Below are 22,907 nucleotides of genomic sequence, written 5' to 3'. Positions count from 1 at the left end.
CAAAACCGCCACCGTTGCCATTTGGTCTATTTTAGATTGAGCATTTTTCATCAGAATTTGGTTTCAAACAGGGGTTTGGTATAAACTGTCCAGCTTGCCTCCTTGTACCTCTGATGCCGTCTCAGTGTGTGATGCTGTGCATTTAGTGCTTATTTGCCCCAGGTTCTCTTCCCTCCATGCTAAGTGTATATCTACACCTTTTATCCAGAACAAAACCGTGTTTTGTCACTAGGTTTCTGGCTGGTGCTTTTAGTGCAAATTGTTAGTCATACTGGTCTCCTTCCCCCCTCCCAATCATAGGTTTTAATCTTGTTTGATGTACTGATGGATAGTTTATTTTTGCACTAATGCACCTTATAAAAGGCTGTTGTGGCAGTATGCTCTCATGCGGTTCTCATTAATCTTTTTTAATTTAGTGTCGATTTTTACATAACTTAAGATGTTTCTGTTGTTACATGTATACTTATATGATTTTACTGCAAGAATTTGAATAAAGTTGATGAAAGTTGATGACTACGATGATGATCCTTAGAGGTGGTCCAAGCTTCTGAAGTCCAGAGCAGTGAGAGTCCTTGGTATCATTTCAAAGGAGGCCATTTTACTTCCTTTTTTGCTTCCCCTCATTCCCCCAGAGGCCCTTCTCCACTGGGTGTATAAGGCACAGGGGGAGAAGGGCATCGCCACAGTATTCAAGGGTCACCTCCTTGCTAGCATCCCTATTCCTGACCGTTTTTTGTAAAAATCAGCTGGCCATCAGCATGTTGGACATTTTGAAGTATCAAAAATCATAATGCTGAAAAATCCACTAGGAGACTTCTGGCCGGGAGTTCCTGGGACCCCTATTCTGCTGCGTTTCATACAGACCCAGCCCTTGTGTGATCTAGATCTCAATCAGTTCAATGTCCTGCCGAATACCAGCCACTGTGGGTCTGAAGCAAGGGAGTAGCCAGAAAATTAAAATACCCCACCCCCCCCCCCCACTTGAAACATACCTCTAATCTGACCGAGCGTGTGCAGAGAGCAAATGCGACCCTCCTAAAGAGACTTCCTTTTACTCTCCTTCCATCCATCCATCCATCCATCCATCTATCCTTCCATCTTTTCATCCATCCATCAATATGCTCATGTATCCATCTGTTTTTAACCAGCCAGCCATTCACTTCCTCATCTGTGCATTCTTCTATACTTCCATCCATTCACACTTTCACAAGTCAATCCTTTCACATTTCCATCCAGTCATTCTTTCACCGTTTCATCGTACCTTTCACCTTTGTTCCATCCTTCCATTCACGTTTCATTTCTTCCTGCCATCCTTGATTTCTCCTTCCGTTCTTCTTTTCCTTTGTATCTATCAATCTTTTTTCTTTCATCCTTACGTTTTTTCATATCTTTCTTTGTTATCCTTATTGTTTCTTAATGTATTTCCATCTATGTGCGTCTTTTGTTTTTTTCTTTATGTATTTCCTTTCCTGTGTGACAGCTGAAACTTCACAACCCTCTCTCATGGTATTTCCTAAGAGTGATATTTATCAGCATTTTGTTGGCAGACCTGCAGACACAGGAGTCCCATAAACAACTGATTAATGTTTATGTGGATCCAGTTCACCATCTTACCAGGCCCAGTAGGAGCCCCAGCTCAAGCTTCTAAAGCGGGGGGGGGGTTTCCCAGGCCCCTGGTCTGAAGACATCTACTCCCTCGGGATGATGTGGTCTCCTCCGCGCATGGTCACCTGTGTGGTAGCTGTTGTCACCCCATCCACTCGTATCCTGAAATGACGCTGGGGTCCATCAGCAGGCACATGCTCTCTTTCATCACACTAGATCTGTGAGACCTTCAACTGGGTTCAAGTACTTTTCACTCTTGCAATCCAGAGAAGGTTCTGATTCATTTCCGTGTTAGTCTCAAACGCCTCCTGCTAGTGTGTAGGGGCTCAGTGGGGGCAGGAGCCTTCTCGAGTACATCGATGTTTGCTTTGTTTCGCCCACGTGTGTCCTGTGTTAAAGATGTTGTCCATAGATACAAATATTAGGTACTTTCATGGTTTCTTCAGTTCTGATAGATTGTGTGTTCTCTGTTCAAATTCTTTATGTTTTAAATATCTCAGTCACAATCTGGGACTCGGGAAAATTTGTCAACAAGTTGTCAAGGCACCAGATGGCGCCACTTGCGTAATTACATCACACTCATAAAACTGCCACACAGCTAACACACATTCGGTTCCAAGGCTTTTCAAACCCAGAAGGTGTTAGAAGATCCAGCAAATGAGAGACAACGTGGATGAAGTAAAGGTAGCTTACAATGTTATCTTGAGATACTGTTATTCCTCAGTGGGCTCTTTATTAATGAACTACTGGCAAGACAGAAGTAGCGAACTTTCATAAAGGGGCCTTGGATAAGCAAATAAGCTAATACCACATAATTTTATTTATAACAGAAGGTATGAGAAATTGTTGGACGACCCTTACATTGATGTGGTAACATAGCATAACGTACAATAATGCAATAACAAGTAAGGAAACTTGTCAAAGACACGGGGGCGTGTTTGACAATGCTGCCTAGATCACTGGAATCACAGTCTATTTAATGTCTGTTTTCTACTGATTTAGACCAGTAGACAGCATTGTCATTCAGTGATCAATAGACAGTTTTTGGTGCAGTTTAAAACCTCAAACCTCTGATGAGGTACAATTTTTACTTTTCAGGGGTACCAACAAAAATTAATTTGCCCCCTTTCTTTCCAGGCTATTTTAACCACACACAAACACACACATATACACACGCAGCCACACTCCTATATGTACAATCTTCACAATTGCAGATGCACACACACGCATCAACCTATGCTTAGATGTGGTGAGGGAGGTGTTTTGCACCATACAGCCAAGAAAAAAAGTACAAGAAATCAGGGAATCGAAAGCCACCAGTGCTTGTTGTTGTGATGGAAGATAGCTTTTAGTAAGCAGGAGAAAGGTAGACAGCCCACATATATAAACAAGTTTTAGGTTTAATGAAGAAAGGTTACTGGTTACTAAGCAGTTGCGGCTGGCATGACTCGCGGGTGGGGGAGCAGGGGGGGAGCGCCGGAAGAGTGTCACACGGGGCGTAATTTTAAATAAATAATTAAAAAAAGTAAATTTACCTTCTCTGGCCCGGTCCGGTCCTGCATCGTACTGCGTCGTCACTGCTCCATATAGGAAGCAGGTAGCCTCCCTCCCCTACCCTAAGCCAATCACAACGCTGCAATGGCAGCATTCTGATTGGCCGGTACGCGGACTACACAGGCGTCTATGGGGAGGCCATTTTCTCCATATTGGCTGCATGCAGCCTACATGGAGAAAAGGGAGAGTGCGTATGACAGGTTTGTTCAGCCATGGGGACGGCCAAACAGTCAGCGCCCACAACAGTGGGCAAGCCACTCCTCCCCTGCCCTAGAGCAGGACCACCTACCCACCCGCCACTAACCAAACCCTTCTGCTTTCTCGCAGTGAGAGAAGCAGAAACATAAAATGGTATTTAGAATACCATTTTATGTTTCTGCTTCTCGCACTGCGAGAAAGCAGTGGGGGGATGCTCCTCCACCCACATGGAGGAGCCGCCCCCGTTACTAAGTACAATACTGTAGCACATGGAGTGAGTGTTGTCAGTTATTTTATCCAGATTTGTAGAGCTCATTACCACTCGGGAGGGTATCCTGGCACTGAGCAGGTGTGAGTCTAACCAAACCTAGGGCTTAGTGGGCTACTCAGAAATCCAGGTCTTCAGCTTCTTGTGGTATTCAAGAACTGAGGAGACTCTTATGTGTAGTGGCAGGTCGTGCCACCCTTTACAAGCAGTGAAGAAGGCTTGACTGCCAGATCTGGCAACCTGTATGCGTGGGATGTATGAAAGTAGAAGTCCGGACAAGTGGAGGTGTCTGGAAGGTTTATGAAAGCAGATGCGATTGTTGGATTATGCTAGGCCAGTGTTATGAAGTGCCTTCAAATTGTGGGTGAGGAGTTTGAATTGTGATCATTTGTGTATGGGGAGCCAGTGGAGCTGTTTCAGGTGTGGTGTGACGTGAGTACGGCACGGGAGATTGAGAGTGATTCTGGCCGCTGAGTTCTGAAAGGTCGGCAGCCTTCTTGTGAGTTTTTTTGTTAATTGAAGCTTATAGGGTGTTCCCATAGTCCAACGTGCTTGTGACCAGGCAGGTTTCCAGGTTCTGACTGGGAACTATTTGAAAATGTTCCTCAGCATCTTCGGGGTATATAAGCATGAGGCGATAACGGCGTTGACTTGGGTGGTCCTATCCAGTTTTCTGTTGTTGAGTCTGATGTTCTTGGTGTGGGTGGTGGGACTGTTGGGTGGGCCTAGCTCTTTTGACCAGCAGGTGAGGTCCCATGGTGAAGTACTGGCCGCTAAGATCACAATTGTAGTTTTGTCGGTGTTCAGCTTTAGACAGTTGGTCTTCATCCGGAGGACGATTTCAGTCATGCAGGTATTGAACTTGATCCGGGTACTGTAGCCTGGTCTGTGACAGAGAGAATGAGTTGTGTGTCATCGGTGTAGGAGAGGTTGTTGATGTCATGAGAGCTAATGATGCTGGCTAGAGGGATCGTGGATGCGTTGAAGACGATCAGGCTCAGGAAGTATCCTTGCGGAACTCCGCAGATGAGGTTGAGGGTATCCAAGCTGTACAGTACTAGGCTGACTGACTAGGTACTTCCAGGCAGGAAGGACCAGAACCATTGTAGTGTGTGTCCTTGGATTCTGTTCTCATGTAGGTGTTGGATTAGGATGGGGTGGGAGACCTTGTCAAATGCTGCAGAGAGGTCCACGAGGATGAGTGTTGCCATTTCTCCTCTATCCAGAGTCATGCAGATGTCAGTGAGGGTGGTTTCCATGCTGTAGTAGGGTCTGAAATCAGACAGAATGGTGTTGAGGAATTGGTGGTCATTGAAGTGTTTGGTGAGACGACTATTGATGATTCTCTCTAAGTCTTTGGGCGGGAAGGGTAGCCGGGAGATCAGTCAGTGGTGATCTCTGTGTGTGGAATGTTCTACCTACTCAGGTTGCGACCTGGTGCCGAGCAAGATACATAGTACCTGGGTGGGTTTCTGCCCATAACCTGATACATGAAGAAAAATATATCTGGCTCTGTGGGATTCCTGTATTCATGCTAACCTGAATTACAACAGTTGTATCATAAACAGTTGAAATGGCGTAGCACAGAACAACATGCATGTTTTTTGCATTTGCACTGTCAAAAGTGGAAACATTTACCTTGGAATTTCTCTGAGTTTGTGCCTGTGCTGCAGTCAGCAAAGCTCAGAAACAGAGAGAGGTAATCACTGATCATGGTTTCCATGCATTGCTGTCTACAGTGCATGCATGTACTCTTGAGACAGTGCAAACCCTCAAAAACAGGGTGCTCGGCTCTACACTGACCGCCCCAATTTTTTCATGATACAGCTATAGGACCATCCCAACAGGGTGAGGGAAATCTAGAAGGAGCAACCCTTTGAAAACAAAATAAACAAAGTTGTGCAGAGCTGGAATGTCACTGGCATAGACAGTGTAATAGTTATCTTGCTGTGCTGAATTCTCCCAGAATTTGCAAGATTCCTGCCTGAACATTACCAACCATAAACTAAACAAAAGTCCCTTTCAGATGGTTAAACTTCCTTCATTTTTAACCAGAGAACAGAAGATGAGGCTATTGTAGCCTTGTGTCAAAGGAGTGCCTTTCCACCAATAATATAGAAGGTACTCTCCAATGCACGTATCATAGCATAAAATGATGGATGAACATTACAGAGAGGAAAAATGTCAAGGTGACATAAGAGGCTGATGGATTACCCACAATAAAGCACAATAGTAATGTTAATGAGCAATGTGTGCTGTTTTAAAGGGCCTGCACTATGGGGCAAATCTCTCAAATACCTCACCGACATACTCATTTTCTTCAAAAGCAATAGATATAATGATGATGTCTTACCCTCAATTATTCATAAAACCTTTCTGGCAAGTCTCTCGCTCACCCCTAGTTACCGTTGTCAGATTCCCTTACTCAAGGCATTTACCCTGAAGCTTTCAGACAGCACAGATTGTCCCACTTTTTACAAATCCTACACTAGACCTCTACTCACTACAGGTTAATCAATCAATCAGGGATTTGTAAAGGGCAGCTACTCAGCCTTGAGGGTCTCAAGGTGCTGGTGGGGGAGGGGGAAGGCAGCTCTGTAGGGTGCTGGGTCATCTGAAGAGCCAGGTCTTGAGCTCCTTCCTCAACAGCAGTAGTGTGGGGCTTTACTGGAGGTGGAGGAGAAAGTCGTTTCAGGTCTTGGCTGCGAGGGAGGCGAAGGACTTTCCACCCTTTCTGGTTTTGTAGATGCGTGGGACGGTAGCCAGAGCGAGGTCGGCTGATCGGAGGTTTCTCTTGGGTGCTTGGCAGGAGAGGCGGTTGTTAGGTATGCTGGTCCAATGCTGTGGAGGGGCTTGTATGCATGCGTGAGGACCTTAGAGGTTACTCTCCTGTCGTTAGGAAGTCAGCGGAGCTTGCAGAGATGTTGGGTGGTGTGGTTGTGACGGGGGAGGTCTAGGATCAGTCGTGCTGCGGTGTTCTGGACGGTCTGGAGCTTGCGGCAGAGTTTTTTGTTGATTACGGCATAGAGGGCATTGCCGTTGTCCAGTCTGCCAGTGAAGACGGCGTGCAAGATGGTTTTCTGGATTCGGAGGGGATCCATCTGAACCTTTTCGGAGTATGCGGAGGGTGTTGAAGCAGGCCGAGGATGTGGCGTTGATCTGGCGGTTCATGGTGAGTAATGAGTCCAGTATGATGCCGAAGTTTTGTGCATGGTCTGTCGGGGTGGAGCGGGGGTTCCGAGAGCGGGGGGCCACCAGCTGATGTGACATGCTGAGGGGGTGGAGCCAAGGATGAGGACTTCTGTTTTCTCTGTATTTTCAGGCAGCTTTTCTTCATCCAGGTGGTGACGGCTTTCATCCCTTCTTGGAAGTTGTGCCTGGTGACGTTGGGTTCCTTGGTTAGGGAGAGGATGAGCTAGGTGTCGTCGGTGTAGGAGACAAGGTTAATCACTCACCTACCCTTCATTGGCCAAGATCACAGAAAACATAGTCTATCCATAGCTCTAAGATCACATCACCACCACCTATCTCCTGCATGACAATCTATCTTGTTTAAGACGGAGACAGCAACGCTTTCAAATCCTAAACACCCTCCTAACCATGAATAGAGATGACCATAAAGCCTTGAGTGGGATTCACTGCAAACATCCTTCATTGTTTTTTCTCCTACCCATCCAACCAACAGCAGTTTTTCCATATTTTGGGCACACCAGCCACCAGATGATCCTGATCATTCTCAGAGTTTCCTAGGGTTACATTTTGCCCCCCATCCTGAACATCTAAATGGAGGTCCTTGATTCACTCCTCACAGATAATATCAAACTTCACCAAAATGCCAATTCCACCCAAAGTTACCTCTGCTACGGACATCCAATGCCTCAAACATTGCTCGCACCCTTATCCAGACTTATCATTACCCAAAAATAACTTTTGGTCTCAAATGGGACATATATTTGGTCTTAAAAATTCCTTAGTAGGTTTTAAAATATACTGGCTCTAGTTTATAAAGCTTTGACGCAAATGAGTTCATAAAGCATTGTTGCTGCACTGTGTTGCATCACCTTAAGAAAGCAGAACTGTGCCATTTCTTCAAAGAAGTGCTGCTTTTCTGCCCTCTTCCTGATCTAGCGCTCTTACTGCAGCCATACGCCAGTGCAGGCACCCTTGAACCATAGTGCAAGAATGTCTTTGCTGCGGTCAGCATAACTTCTATCACCTACTGGATTGTATGAGAATATCACAGGTTGCAAAAGCAATGCCATCATATAGATCAGAGGGAAATTCCAATTATTTACAATTTTCTGAGCATTAAAGGATGAAGTCTGATTTGCTCTAGAGATATTGCTATGATAGAGGTTTTCAACCTTAAGTGGTATTCAAAAGGAAGACACCACAAAAACATTTTTAAATGTTAAAACAGCCCCAAGCTTATTACCACCAATGGTGAGTCCACTTATTCATGGAAGGAGATGGAAAGCAAGCGCAGAGAGGGGACATATTTTGTGGAAAATGTAACCATCTAAATAAAACATGTTCAAAGTTCAACTTAAAATCCTTAAAAAAATAATATCAGACCCAGATAAGAGGAGCACTGAATTCACAAAGATGGATGGCCAGACTCCACTTGTAGGAAAGAAGCCACTTGAGTTGTGTAACTGGATACAAAGTCAACTCAGCCCATGGAGACATTACCAAAGGGTAGAGGATAACTTTGAATCATCGAGTGACGATATTGTTTACCACTACTCACATAATGTGTCTTCAAGAAACTTGTCATATAGGAGGTTTGAAACTAAAATGATGTGTAGTATTTCAGAAAAGTAAAATTACATTAATATAGATCATAGTGTGGTTTTGCTAAATAGATTTCTTTACAATATGATTTTATAATACAGGATTTATGAGTGCAAAGTATGAAAGTGCAAGCCAAAAGCATAAGCGTTGAGAATATGGTCAATCAAGAGTTAAGTTAGATAATAATAATTTGCAATACATGTTTGCAAACTCATAAAGGAAAAGAGGATAGCTGGGCTAGTAATTCTATTAACACCGAGGTTAGCTTGATAGTGTGGTTTCCTTTGATTCCTACACTTATACCGGCATTTGGACAAAATATCGAGTTGTAAATATAGAGAAACAGAAATGTCAGAAACAAATATTGTATTACAAAAATATTGTAATGCAGAAATTCTTGTCAAGAATATCGCTTTTTTCAGATATGTAAAATTGTTACTAACAATATCATTGTTGTTAATATTGTATCCAATAATATAGTTGTAAACAATATCGGTTTTTGATTATTTTAACTCCTTAACCGCAGCACAAATTCAGCCGCGGTGCGGGAGTTCAAATGAGTGGGCGGGGCTGCGTCAGCCAATGGACGTGCGCAGCACTAGCGAGGTAGTGCTCGCAACGGCCGTTGGCCGACGCGCGCATGGAACGGGTTAATGCAGGTTGCTACGTTTTTAGGGATAGGGTGGAAATTTAATTGGTAATCCTTAACTGACAATTACTTTTTAGTTTATTATTAATTATTTCATTGAATAATAATTATATAAAATGTGTAATCATCATATATTTAGTTGTATTGTAGATGCAGGCTGCTGGGTTTGTAGGGGTATAGAATGGGAAGTTAATTAAGTAATAATTAATTAATTATAAATTTATTATCAATTGTTGAATTGATTATTAATCATGTAGATTATGTACCACTAATTTATTTTAGGTATGTTAGTTGCAGGTTGCTAGGCTTGTAGGGGTATAGGGTGGGACGTTAATTAAGTAATTATTAAATAATGTATTCTTAATATATAATTAACTAATTGATTAATAATTATGTAAGTGTGTAATAATTATATATTGTATTTATATTATAGGTGTTGGCTGTTGAGTTTGTAGGGTTGTAGAGTGGGAAGTTAATTAAGTAATAATTAACAATTAAATATTAATTGTTACTTAATTATGTAATAGATTATTGGGGCATCTCCAAGCCTGGATGGAGGAATACAACATTCTTACCCCCCTACAAGCCGGGTTTAGAGCTAGAACATCAACGATTGACCAATTATTCAGGTTACAGCTGATTTACTGGAAATCCGTCTACATCGAGGGTGGCAGCCTCTATCTTATTTTTGTAGACTTAAAATCTGCTTTCGACATGGTATCGAGGAACAAACTATGGGCAATTTTAATTGATATGGGAGTGCCAGGGTATCAGTGCCAGCGGCTAAAACGTCTACATGAGGGTAATTTTGCTCGAATTAGATATGGCAAAAGCGGCAAACTCACATTCCCTCTGCCTGTAGAGAGAGGTGCCCGCCAGGGTTGCATTCTCGCACCCACGCTCTTCACCCTTTTCATTAAAGGCCTAATAAACTCACTGATTGCAGGGAAGAACACTGACGCCCCTAGGCTGGCCCAGTGTAAAATCCCAGCCCTGATTTTTGCAGATGATACACTATTGCTCGCTAAATCTCCTATGGGAATCCAGAGGACCCTCGACAACTTTAGCACGTTCTGCAAACATCGGGGACTGGAGATTAACCTGCAAAAAACAAAGTATACGGCCATTAATGTAGGCAATTCCACCCTCCCCAATCCTTGCTTGGATGGTAAACCCCTGGAGAGGGTAACCATCTTCGAGTATTTGGGAATGACATTGACAGAAAGAATGGATTGGGATGCCCAAATTAACAAAGCAGAGCTGAAGCTAACCCAAACAACGGGGGGCATCTTAAAATTACATAGGAGTTGCACTGAAAAACTGGTCAGCCCGGTGGTGGAAATGTATAAAGTCCAGGCTAGGAGTGCTGCTCTTTATGGAGCAGAACTCTGGGGACACTGCGCACTGGGCTCGTTAATCGGCACTGAGAACTCTTTCATCAGACATCTTATGGGCCTCCCTACCAGTACCACCTTAACACCGCTCCGCTTGGATCTTGGGGTTAGACCCATCGCGGATGAGGTTGCTCTCAGATCCCTTCTTTATTGACGCCATCTTTGGAGCAACCCAGAACTGGCTGCATACAGGGACGAACTGATTGATGTGATGGGTCTGCGAGGTTCAGTTCAGGGAAGATACCATGGTTGGTCCACATTAAGAGCACTTGTGAGGGTTTGGGTAGGGGTAATCTATGGAGTTCAGCTGGAGTAACCTCCCAAATAACTTCTAGGAAGACCCTTGTAGAGAGTTATAGGCTGCATAAGCTCAATGAGCTCGAATGTAGGTCTGCCGTGGGCTGCCTGACGGCGGATTTCCTGGCAACAAAAAACAGGTACAGCTTAGAACCAGCGCTGGACGATATCCAGCCACTCCTTGCCAAAAAGCTTTACTTACAATTTAGATATGGAGTCCTCCCGCTGCGCTCTTTCACTAGAAAATGGGAGGGCGCTATTAACGGGGGATGTCCGGCATGTATCATCTCTGACGAAACAGAACTGCATGTGTTATTTTTCTGTAAGGGCTACAGGAAGGCTAGGGCACGCTGGTTACTTCAACTCTGTAGGAACCTGGGGTCCAGGTACTGCAGTGAAGTATATAGGCTATTGAAATTTGACACACATATGCACATTGTCTTCTCTATTTCAGGGTGTTTATTCACCATGTGGTGCACCCGTAGGGCCATCTTTAAAAAGATGGCTCAACAGAATGGCATTGCAGTAATCTTGTGACTGTCTCCAACAATCTTCTTCCCTGACCAATTCTGGCCAAACGCTGGAGTGGCTACAATAGAACTGGATTACTGTTTATTTTTTATGTCAAATTTTAACCTGCGTTAATTTTATGAATTTTATGCATCATATTGGGTGTTTTTAATGATGCTTTTATGGCCCTGTGTGCCGAAATAAAGTGTTTTATGATGATGATGAATAATTAAATAATGTATTCTTAATGTATAATTAACTATTTAATTGATTAATAATTATGTAAATTGTGCAATCATTATATATTGCATTTATATTATAGGTGTGGGCTGTTGAGCTTGTAGGGTTGTAGAGTAGGTAGTTAATTAATTAATAATTAACAATTAAATATGAATTGTTACTTAATTATGTAATAGATAATCAGTTATGTAAATTGTGTTATGCTTATTTATTTTAGGTGTGGGTTTGTAGGTTTGTAGGGATATAGGGTGGCAAGTTAATAAAATAATAATTAAATAACCATTTTTTAATGAAAAAATAATTATTACATTGTTTATAAATTTTGTAAATTGGTGTTAAGTAATAATGTTTATATTAATAGTTTTATATGTTTTCTAAATTAATTGTGTTATTCAAATATATAATATGTTTGAAGTGAAGTAGTTTACCTAATGTTGCACCGTCTGGAGTGGAAATAATAAACCTTATCCCTCCGAAAGCCAATGTATTCTCTACTGTTTCACAGACTGGAGTAGATATAGTAAAAGAACCCCTCCGAAGTCCAACTCTTTCCCTGCTGTTGCACAGACTGGAGTGGGAATAGTAACTTTAACCCCTCTGAAGGTGTTTCCCTGCAGTGGCAGAGACTGGAGTGAAAATAGTAAATTTAACTTCTCGGAAGTCCAGCGCTTTCCCTGCTGTTGCACAGATTGGAATGGGAATAGTAAATCTTACCCCTTCGAAGTCCAATGCTTTCCCTACTGTTGCACAGACTGGAATGGGAATAGTAAATTGATCTCCTATGAAGTCCAATGCTTTCCCTACTGATGGAGTATTAAGGGAAGTGTAAAGTGTCGTAATGGCATGATGCGTGTCAGTGGCTGTCAACAGCGTGTTAAGGATCACTGAGGTGGAGGACTCTTCTCCCCGCTAATCCATATCTTGCGTAGGGTATGCTGAAGGTAGCATTAAAAGTTAAGAACTGCCCTGCACTCAACCCGTAAGCATCCACAACTACCTGGTACACCATGGCAGTGCCCTCATTGTAGAGGTCACCTACTTGTAGAACCTTCACGTTATTCCATGGGGACATATTAGTGCGCTGTGCTACGAGACGCAGGTATGGTGGTTCCTGTATGGCAATTGATGGGAAGTATGGGAAATGGGGGCCCCTGGAATGCACATACCTGCGCAAGCAGGAGCGAGCCATGGGTGGATGGTTACATCAAAGAGCCATGTGTATATGCTTACATCCTGCAGCACCGGTCGCACCAGCAATGACCCGAGCCACATCATCAGCCACTGTAGCTGTGCTGCCACATAGTAGAGCTTGAAGTTCAGCACACCAAGGCCACCAAAGGATAGTGGGTGCTAGAGCGTCATCAGCACAACACGTCATCGACCCAAGCTCCAGATGAGCTCCAAAAGTAAGCCATGAAGTTCGCAAAAAAACTTCTAGGGAGCACAGCATTAAGGGCAGCAAAGAAATACAATAACCGAGGTAAAACCAGCATTTTAGAGATCACTAAAAGGCCCAATGAGGACAGGGGCAGCGAATGCCAGAAAGGCAGAGATCAACGGATGAACCCGATCTACTTATCAATGTTTCTTTCCCTGAGGTCCTTCTCAGTGTGATAAATCTGTACCCCAAGATATTCAAAGGTGTCGTAACACCACTACAGAAGGGTCCCCGGAGAGCCAACTCAATGCAGCACTGGTCTTAGAGCTAAGGAAAACAGACATGACTTTTGCCACTTCACGCGCAAGCTGGAAACGCGCCTAAGTTGTCCAATATTTGCATTAGACCAGGAAGTGAAGACCCAACATCGCGCAGAAAGACCAGTGCGTCGTCTGCGAATAACAAAATCAGGAATACCCTAGTCTACTGCCTGTTGGTGAAGTTGATAGGCCAGAAGTTCCATGGCCAATGCAAATATGAGAGGGGACAATGGGCAGTCCTGTGCAGTGCCCCTTGAGATGCTGAGGCTGTCAGATATTAGTTGCCCGGTCTTCACCTGCGCCAAAGGAGCAGCATAGAGAGTGCATACCCAAACAAGGAACCCCAGGCCAAACCCCCATGTTGGTAAGGGTTGACAGAAGGAAGTCCCAGCTCAGGGTGTCAAAGGCCTTTTCTACAGCCAATGACACCGCCACATGAGCCAGAGCATCAGTCGGTGTGTTGTGCAAGAGAAGCAGAAGATGGTGTATATTTAGGAACGTACTGCGTCCCGGGATAAAGCCTGATTGGCTGGTGTGGACTAACGAGTGCACGATGGGAAGAAGGCGGTTTCCCAGGACCCTACCCAGAATTGTACAATCTGGATTTAATAAGGAGAGGGGGCGGTAAGAGCGAACATCCAGCGACTCCCTACTGGGTTTGGGTAGAACCACTATCAGGGTTTTGCAAAGTGAATCCAGAAGACAATCCTGTTCCCTAGTCTCAACAAACACATCAAACAGGTGTTGGGCAGGTCGAGCAGTGAAGGTGGCATAATACTCGATTGGTAAATCATCAGTGCCCAGGGTCTTGTTACAGGCAATGTGGGAGATAGCCGTCCGAATTTCCACCAGTTGTAGTGGTGATCCAGCTCGGACTGATGCAGTCTGTTTAGCTGCACCAGCTGCAATTCACCTACGAATGCACACATGTGCTCAGGGGCAGGGGAGCTGGTGTGGCATACAGTTCTCTGTAATAATTTTAAAAGGGCACATTAATGGCCAATTGCAAGGTAATCAGTCCCCCGCCGGGAAAGCGGAGTGCAACAATGGGGGCACGCTGTTGATCTTTGTGAACAAGCCACACTAGCAATCTCCCCGAGCAATCCCCCTCAGCATGCTGTAAGGCCACCCGTCTCCTGTAGTCGTCTCTGATCAAGAGCGATTCGTGCTCGTTGTGTTGCTTAAGCAGTTGTTGTAGATGCTCCGCCAGGGCCGTGCGAGCCGCTACTCATGTTTCTAAGGAGTGAAGATCTCGCTCAATGCCCGCTAGTTCCTCTGTCAGACGTTTACGTATCCCCCAAGAGGCTGAGATACAATGGCCCCACACCACCACCTTGTGGGCATCCCACTCACTAGCACAAGATGCTGCGGTACCAGCATTGAGCTCAAAGTATTGTGCAATACATAGCGCTAAGTCGGTGCGGAAGGGAGGATCAGACAGGGCCTCCACTTGGAATGTGCAAGTAGGTATGACTGGATGCTGTCGGTCCCAGCATAGGGCAAGCAACAGTGGACAGCTGTCGACAGTGTGCGTGCCAGGTATTCCACCCGAGGTCTGTGTTTCCACCCCAAACACCGGAGCAATAAGCAGGCCAGTGATAAAAAAAAAGGTCTATCCTGGTGTGTACATCATGTACCTGCACTCTGTTGGGTGAGCAAAATGTCATGAGTCATAAAGACCCATGCCTGTGAGCCACTGGATGAGGGGCTTGGCAGGCCAATTAGGGGCAGCAGTTCGGAGGGGAGGTAGACCTGTCATGGTCCACATCTGAGATGCATTTAAAAATCCCCTCCCCATAATCCGGGGGGGAAGGGTCCTTGAATGCGCTGGTGTAAGAGTGTTAAAAAATCCCACCTGGTGTGTATTAGGAGCATAGATCGCAGTAATCCAGAAGTACATAGCGACCCTCCCGTAGTACATAGCGAGCCTGCGCGTCTGCCCTCTGTCTATCTACTACATAAGAGACCCAGTGGTGACCCATATAAGGACACCGCGAGAAATGGACAACATGGAGGTACAATACACCTGTCCCCTCCACTTTGTGCAGACCTTGTGAGGCGCCGAAGCCATTAGGTGTGTTTCCTGGAGTATCGCAATGTGTATGTGGCGGCGCTTGAGATATGCTTGAATGCGATTCCGTTTAGTCGGGGTAGCCATGCCACGCACACTTCAGGTGAGTATATGGTAGTGGGGTATGCGCGTGTCAGATAGCATACACGCCATTGAGTTTAGTGTGTAATCCAAGGTCAAAAGATACAAGTTCTCCATGTGATCCCCACTGGCGGCCCCTGTGGTCCAGGAAAACCATCTCCAATATCATCAGGTACATTCACAGGACATGCAATGAAACAGCAATTCCATCAATATTCAAATTCAGAGCATTTTGATGAACAACAGCTACAAGTATCAACGTAATACACCCTCGGACAGATGCGCTAGTAGAGCCCGTCCAAAAATCCCCAACTCTATGGCAAAAAAATGTGAAAAAAACTCAATCAACAATTAAGTCCACATAGGAATGTTGACTGGATGTGGCACTAGGGTGGAGGAGCAATCTCAACACCGAAGCGATGGCGGCAGTTCTCAGTGTGTCCGTGGTGTGGGCCCACAACAGGAAGTGTGCCCTTCAGCCCACTGAGCAGTGCCCACTTACCTTCAGGAGGACAGTGAGCCCATGATAAGTCCACTCACTCCAGCTCAGCCATCTCACAGGCGGGTGCGTACAACTTACAAGTCATCTGCTGATCTTGGTGGACCTTCGGGCCCTGTTGAACCCCAGCTGACAATGAGAGTGAGCCGCTCAAGTCTGATCCCAACTCTGATGGGTGCTCAATGCGTAGAGGAGCAAATGAGTTTGTGTGGTAGAGAGAGGCTTCCAATACCGCTCAGGCTTGTTCCGCTGCCACCTCCTCCCTCGTTGGTCTAGTCTTGATGATAGGGCCCTTGCGCCATCTGGGCTTGGGCACTATCCAGTATAAAGCAATCAACTCCTCGAGTGGAGTATGAACCATGTCCTTGGCATGGAGCCATGTCCATACGTCGACTGGGGAATGGAATATGTGAGACTTGTCACCATCAATAACATGGAGCCTGGCAGGCAACAGGAGCGCACACTTGAAATTTCATTCCAAAGGCACAGTTTGACCCTGGAATAGGAGCCACAGCGATTCTGTTGCTGCACTTCTATGATGAAGTCAAGGTACGCTGTGATCACCGCATTTTTGTAGCCCCAGGGGCCCTTGGTGCGACACCGTTGTAGCAACAAATCGGGATCCCGGTAGTTGAGGAGACGAGCTATGATGGGTCGCAGAGGGGCGCTGGTGAGGGAAGGTAGACCCGGCATGCAGTGCGCCCTGTACATGAAGAAGAATGTTGGCACTCTACCTCCAGGACAGTCTTCACCAGCCAATGCTTCTCTCATTCAACGAAGCCCATCAAGCGAATGTTATTGCGCCTCGATCTCCCTTCTGCTTTTTCTGCTCTGCAGTATAAGTGAGTGACCTCTTCCTCCACATGACACAGACACTCATGCAGGTCCTGCATCATTGGTTTTTCCGTTGTCAGCGTAGATTCCACTGTCCCCACTCTATCTATTAGTTAGCGATGGTCAGCACGCATGCCTTGCCCGGCCCTCGCCTCCCGCCCTGCCGGGTGCCTGGTCGGTGCCATCACTGCAGTTAAAATAGAGATCAAAGTGTTCCCCTTAGTTGTGCCAAACTCATGGGCAGCACTTCAAGCAACAGTTCAGCCAGGTGAAGGGAATACATGCAGGATTAATGATGGGAATGGAACTCTGTATTACACGTCCGTTGCGACTGCCATCATGGCCATGCCCCTGAAACTATGTCGCTCTTGTACACCATTTGTCCAGGTCTGGCGGATCCTAGAGACTATCTACTAAAAGCCCGCTTTAGAGATAGAGCTATTAAAAATATGGGGGATTTCGCTTTTAAAAACAATAGGATTTGTCACGTAGTGACAGCTTTTCTGACTCAAGCATTACAGTTACTGAAAACTGGATCAAATAAAGATTTTGGCACTATGATCTCCACCACGAGTATAGCATAATTGGTATATCACCAAATTGCAAAGAAAATTTACTTTACTATACTTTATTTTATATAAGTCTTATAAATGCATGATTCTGGTCCAGAAATCGCAACACTTTTGAAATATAATTTTCAATTTAACTTGCAATTTTCCTTTAAGGTAATTCTAAAACCTACTGTGATTCAGTCCTAAAAATGGCACTAATTGTCCTTAAGATGATATGTTTTCTTTTTAAATTGTCTGAGATCAGCACATGTAAACCATTTCCATTATGTTCAAAAATGGGTATTAAATGAGGCTACAATTAAGGTCAATGGAAACAGAGGGGAGAAGGATGGAATGGAGTCTGACATTATGTAGCTGTAGTTGCCACAATATTCTACTAAAATATGAAGTTATGCTACTGCCATAGGGAAGTCCTGATCCTGCAAAACCTGCTGTTGATGCTAACAGCACGAGAGAAGAGAGGCACAGAGGGAGAGGGTAGGAGTTTTCCCTGCACAGAGTAATTGGCACTGTTTGCAAGGCCATCATGGTGTGTGTGTGTCTAGTATATGTGTATAAATTCCCAAGAGTCCCATTGGTGACATGGGCTAATGGGCTCAGAATGTAATAATGAGAGTCATGCCAGTGCAAATTAAAACCACACAGTAGCAAGACATCTATGGTAGAGTGTTAGTGGTGAGGTCAATCGGTTCATCATTGAATGCTTAGTGTTTGATATGTCAGTAGGCTGTATTTTAATTGATTTGTGTATACCTGGTGTTTAGATGCCTGCATTCAAAATTACATTTTAGAGGGAAACAAAATCGTGCATTTAAAAAGTTCTCTAGGAATTATGGTTGCTCTGTTTTAGTAGTAGAACACAGGCAGTCCAATTGTCATTTTTCCTTTCCAATTTTAGAGATCTAGTCTGTGGGGTTTCACCAGGCTCTACCCTTAGACCTACAATTTTAATGTCTATGTAGCCCCACTGGCTCAACTGACGACCACTTTTGACTTTCACTTTTACACATGGGTGGACAATAATCCATTCTATCATACTTATGAACAGGAATCTCAGTCATTTCAAATGCTGTCTAGTTGGAGAAGGTAGTTGGGTAAATACCAATTCCCTTTTTTTTTTTGATACAGATATAACTGAAGTTTGTTGGTCTCCTTCATGGTGGCCTCAGGCGCTTGGTACTAATCCCACCCCGAAAGCTAATGCCCGCAATCTTAAAGTCATATCTGATTTCAGCATATCCCTTGAACCCCATGTTAGAAAATGTGTGACCACCGGCTTCCTGATTATGAAAGTGCTGAAAAAGATTATACCTTTCATTCCTTAGACGCCAACACAGCTACTGATACAAGATTGGTTCTGGGCATTTGCACAGATGTTAAAAACTCCATTGGCTCCCAATACAAAAAATCTTCAAGGCCCTCTGCTTCTGCCACAAGGCCTTCCACCCCTCTCAGCTCCCTAATTGCATTTCTTCTATGTATAAAAGGTATACACCTCTTAGACCGTTACACTCTGTTTGGTGGACAAGCCTTTTCAGTGGTTAGACATAGAGCAATCTCCCCTTTGGGTTACGTTCCAAACACAATCTTTTGAGATTCTACAAGTCCTTAAAACCATACTAATTTCAATAAATCTTAGTTCAGAGATGCTTTCAACTTCAGCTCCAGACACCTTCGGTAATCGCACGCTCTATAAACTAAATAAATAAATATTCGGTCCTTGCTGTCTCTACACCGAATTTGGTACCTTCTAGGACCAAAGAGATAGATGGGAAAGTGAGCTGAGTGGGAGTGCCAAGTCTCTCTTAGGAAAAGGATCTCATGAGTCTAGTTTCCATCACCTCCATGATAGCCGGAGAATTAACTGTACTTGAGCTGCAGTTCAGTAGGCCAGATTTGCTTTTGTTCATTTGGCAAATATTTGGTGGTATGCCTGTCCTCTCTTTGGGTTAGCAGAGAGTAGTAATTTTGACATATTATTTTGGTAGGTATTGATTTAGTAGCGTCATAAGTGGTTTTGAGCCTCCATGAGTAATCCAGATTATTTAAATGATAGTCTTTTATCTATAATTTGAAATAGCAAAGTAAGCTCAGCATATTTGGAAATTTAACAACAGGCCCCCAACTTCAAGATCCGCAGGCCTTTCCGTGGCGGGGAAAGGCTGCCCCCCGCCTGCATCCTGATATGGATGGCGGCGTCTAGCAGACACCGCCACCTTATTAAACCCTTTTCCGCCCTGTCAACGAGTCGAGCGGGCGGAAAAGCGGCGGACGGTCTTTCCGTCCGCTGCGGTACCCCCGCCATACTAATATGGTGGGGGGGGGAAATGGGTGGCGGGCGGGGAAGGATGTAGGGTGGATCGCCACCGCCATGCGCGTGGTGGTGATCTGCCCTACATCCTAATTGACCCCTTTGTTCTTGGCATTTGCCATGGATGGAGACCTGAGGATTAGATCTAGTTTAACTATCCGGGAAAATATCCAACAGAACTAATTCTTTGTTGGCAGGTGGCAGCATTCAATCAAACCAGCTCCTTTACATTGAGAGCGAGGATGACAAGGATTGGTGGACACTCTTTACTTTCTAGGCCGGTCTGCATGGATTTGTCTCCCCCTGCACCTGAGGCAGGAAAGGTAGGAACTTACTTTTAGGAAAGCGCTAAAAACTTGGCTATTCACTCTGTAATCTTCTACTCGTTGCTAGACTAGCGACAGGACACTCCCAGGAGCATTTGTGCGCTACATAAATCTGTCTTCATCATCATTATTGCTATTGTGGCTCGTCAACCTGAAGGCTTCTTATCCTAAACTACAATGTCCTATTAATCTTCCCCATAACCAGAGTTTATCCTTCAAGCTGGGTACTGAATATCCAACAGCCAGCCATCATATCATCCACAACATAAACACCAATCAAGCAGTTAAAGTGGCATGCCTACTTAAAGTCTTACCTTGCTTGTGCACCTTCTATGCTAGTAATGCAATATAATGTACACCGCAAAATGTTTGCAAGGAGTGGTGTATTTTCAAAACCTGCTCTGAAAACTATATATGTCTCGAGGCCCTCTCACTAAAAAGAGATGTGTGAGTGGATGAGCCTATGAGGCTGCACTCATCAAGCTCCATCCATGACCATTGACTTCTGTTGCAAAAACTTCTACTAGTAGATTTGTTGTCTTGTTTTTAACCACATAATCAATCACTCCAAGACCTTGCTCCCAGTACTTGTTTCCAGAATCTGCGAAAGGAGCTGTTTGGTTGAGAGGCATTGATATCTCCAGGAAGACCCTTTTTATTTATATGCAGGCGTGTGCAGGTATTCTGGCTACCAGGATATCTTACTTTGGTTTTGATGTCCTCAAATAATATCTTTAAGCTCTCTTTGAGATTTGGACCAAGATATTTATCTTAAGGGTATTCTCCCAGGATGTAGTGCTAGGTGCTTGATGTTTTGATATTGCGATCACCTTCTTACAGAATTTTTGGTTGAGCCAGTATGGCATCTAGAACTCGGTTATTCCAGCGGGGGGGTGGGGGTCATTATTATGTTTATGAATCTGTTTTTGTTCTATCTGGCGTTTGCACACTCTTAATCTACTGGTCGTTTTGGGGGCCGTAAATTGGTCCCTTGGTTGTTCTTCAGTTATTTCTACAGAACAAGTGATATGTGAAGTTGATGCAAGACGGTGCAGGCAAGATCAGTCTCAATCGCCTTCTTCTGATGGATATGACCAGCAGAGATTTCTCTACTCTGATAATTACGGGGCACGAATGCTGCTTTTCAAATGACTGAGTGGCTGCATTTATATAGGACCCACCACCATATGAGGGTCTATTTGGTAGTGGTATGTGGTTCTATGCAAATATCTGTAAGAAAGCTTTGTGAGTAGCTGACATCCCATGCATGCCCTGCTGGTAGCTACACACTAGTAATGTCTGATACTTGGGTATTCAATGGGATTAATGTTATCATAGTGCCCTTCATACAAATCTGTTAGCATGCAACTGGAATCTGGCATGTTTATAGTATTCATGGGGATCGGGACAAAGTCATGGCATTATGATTTATCCTTAATGAAGCAAGGTCATATAACTCTTGATTGCTTACTAGAATCTTCATGAGATGCATATTCATTGGGCCCTGGCATGCTGAGATTATGAGTGTGGCTTTCCTTTATAGCATTACCGGGTAAGGTAACAATCAAGGTTGGAGGATTTGATTGGTATGGATTTACTTTCTGATAGAGTGAACTCTTCTTAATGACAAATTTTGACTAGGTCGGAAGAATCTGAATAATTAAGAAAGATTTCAGGTAGATAATTAGAACATGAATATTTGAGAACTTACTGGAGTCATCTCTCCAGCATATGGATCAGTGGGATGATCACAGAGCGAGACCTCTCAGAATACACAGTTTCTCACACTGAGTAAACTGAAGTCCATTTTTTCACCAAAAAATGAAACAGAAAAATGATATATGGTACTTACTGATGCCATAGAGACACAGACAGATAAAAAGATATAAATAGAAACTTTAATGTATAGAATGTCTGATAATAAATAGGGTGTGCATAATTTACGTAATTTGCTTTCACATAATTGCATGAAATTTCGCTAAAATTACATGGAATTCTCCATCCTCTCAGCACTATTTTATCATCATTTAGTTCTGTAGATATGTCACAATCACACACTCTACCCAGAAAATAGAGGAATTATGATAAACCTTGGGCAAAATTTAAATTACACCAGTGTAATTTGCATAATTTTTCAAGAAAGTGTGTTACTCTTATTAGGCAAAATTCACGAAATGTCACCATTAAGCCACTTTGCAAAATTACGTGCCATTTGCTGTAAAGGTTTTGGAGCAAAAGTTGCCATTCAATGGAAAGATGTACAGCGAGCACACACAAACAGAACATGAGCGGCTGTTGTTCGTAATGCTTCCTTTAAATGCATCGCCATGCCCAGAAAAGAGGTGGGGATGCATTACAAGCTAAAATATAGCCCAAATTGTCAGATTTGCATTTAGTGTAATTATGTGTAATTGGGAACCCTAGCAGCCAGTTGTCTCTCAAGTAGAGTAAGGATGCGCACTTACTTGGGTCTCTCTGCCGAGACTTCAGGGTGTACTCTGGAATACCATCGCGACCAAAGCGAGTAATCCGGCGGCCGATCATGTACTTGGGCCCTGGACTGAAAGATGGTCCCAGCACTAAAAAAGAGAAAAAGGTGACTGTGAACAAGTTTCCAAAGTGGCAGAATAGACATTTTACTCCTGATTGTCATTTTACATTTTTATCTGCATATTACTTTCATCAAAAAGCTGTACGTGGACAACAAAGGAAGGTAAGGTCAAACATATCATTATCAGGTGCATGGAAGGGATAAAACCATTACAGATAATAGAGCAGAGTTTGTGGGTGGAAGTGGTCCAGATGTAAGATTTCAGTGGTTTGGAGGAAGTTTCAGTGGAGCGTGGACCTTCTGGAAACAGTTCAATAACTGATGGAATGAAAGCTTCTTATACAGCACAGAATGAATTAGAGTGTCAAGGAGGAATGTGTTGAGAACAAGAGTGAACTAAGTGATGGGGGGCTTAAAAACGGAGGAAACATCTACTACATCCTTTCAAAATGAAC

General features: G+C 44.0%; 1 protein-coding gene across 1 annotated transcript in view; it reads right to left on the bottom strand.

Moving 5' to 3' along the window:
• The window catches only part of CIMAP1C (ciliary microtubule associated protein 1C), an 86,626-nt gene that overhangs the window by 39,379 nt on the left and 24,340 nt on the right, over window positions 1-22,907 (bottom strand). Inside the window, exon 3 of the mRNA XM_085646316.1 lies at window positions 22,367-22,480. Within this exon, the coding sequence (XP_085502442.1) occupies window positions 22,367-22,480 (114 nt within the window). The remainder of the gene's footprint in view (window positions 1-22,366; window positions 22,481-22,907) is intronic.

The sequence above is a fragment of the Triturus cristatus genome, chromosome 3_1 (assembly GCF_964204655.1).
Source record: "Triturus cristatus chromosome 3_1, aTriCri1.1, whole genome shotgun sequence".
In the NCBI taxonomy this organism is placed as follows: Eukaryota; Metazoa; Chordata; class Amphibia; order Caudata; family Salamandridae; genus Triturus; species Triturus cristatus.
The sequence above is the reverse complement of the archived record's forward strand: the minus strand, read 5'-3'. Positions and strand labels throughout refer to the sequence as shown.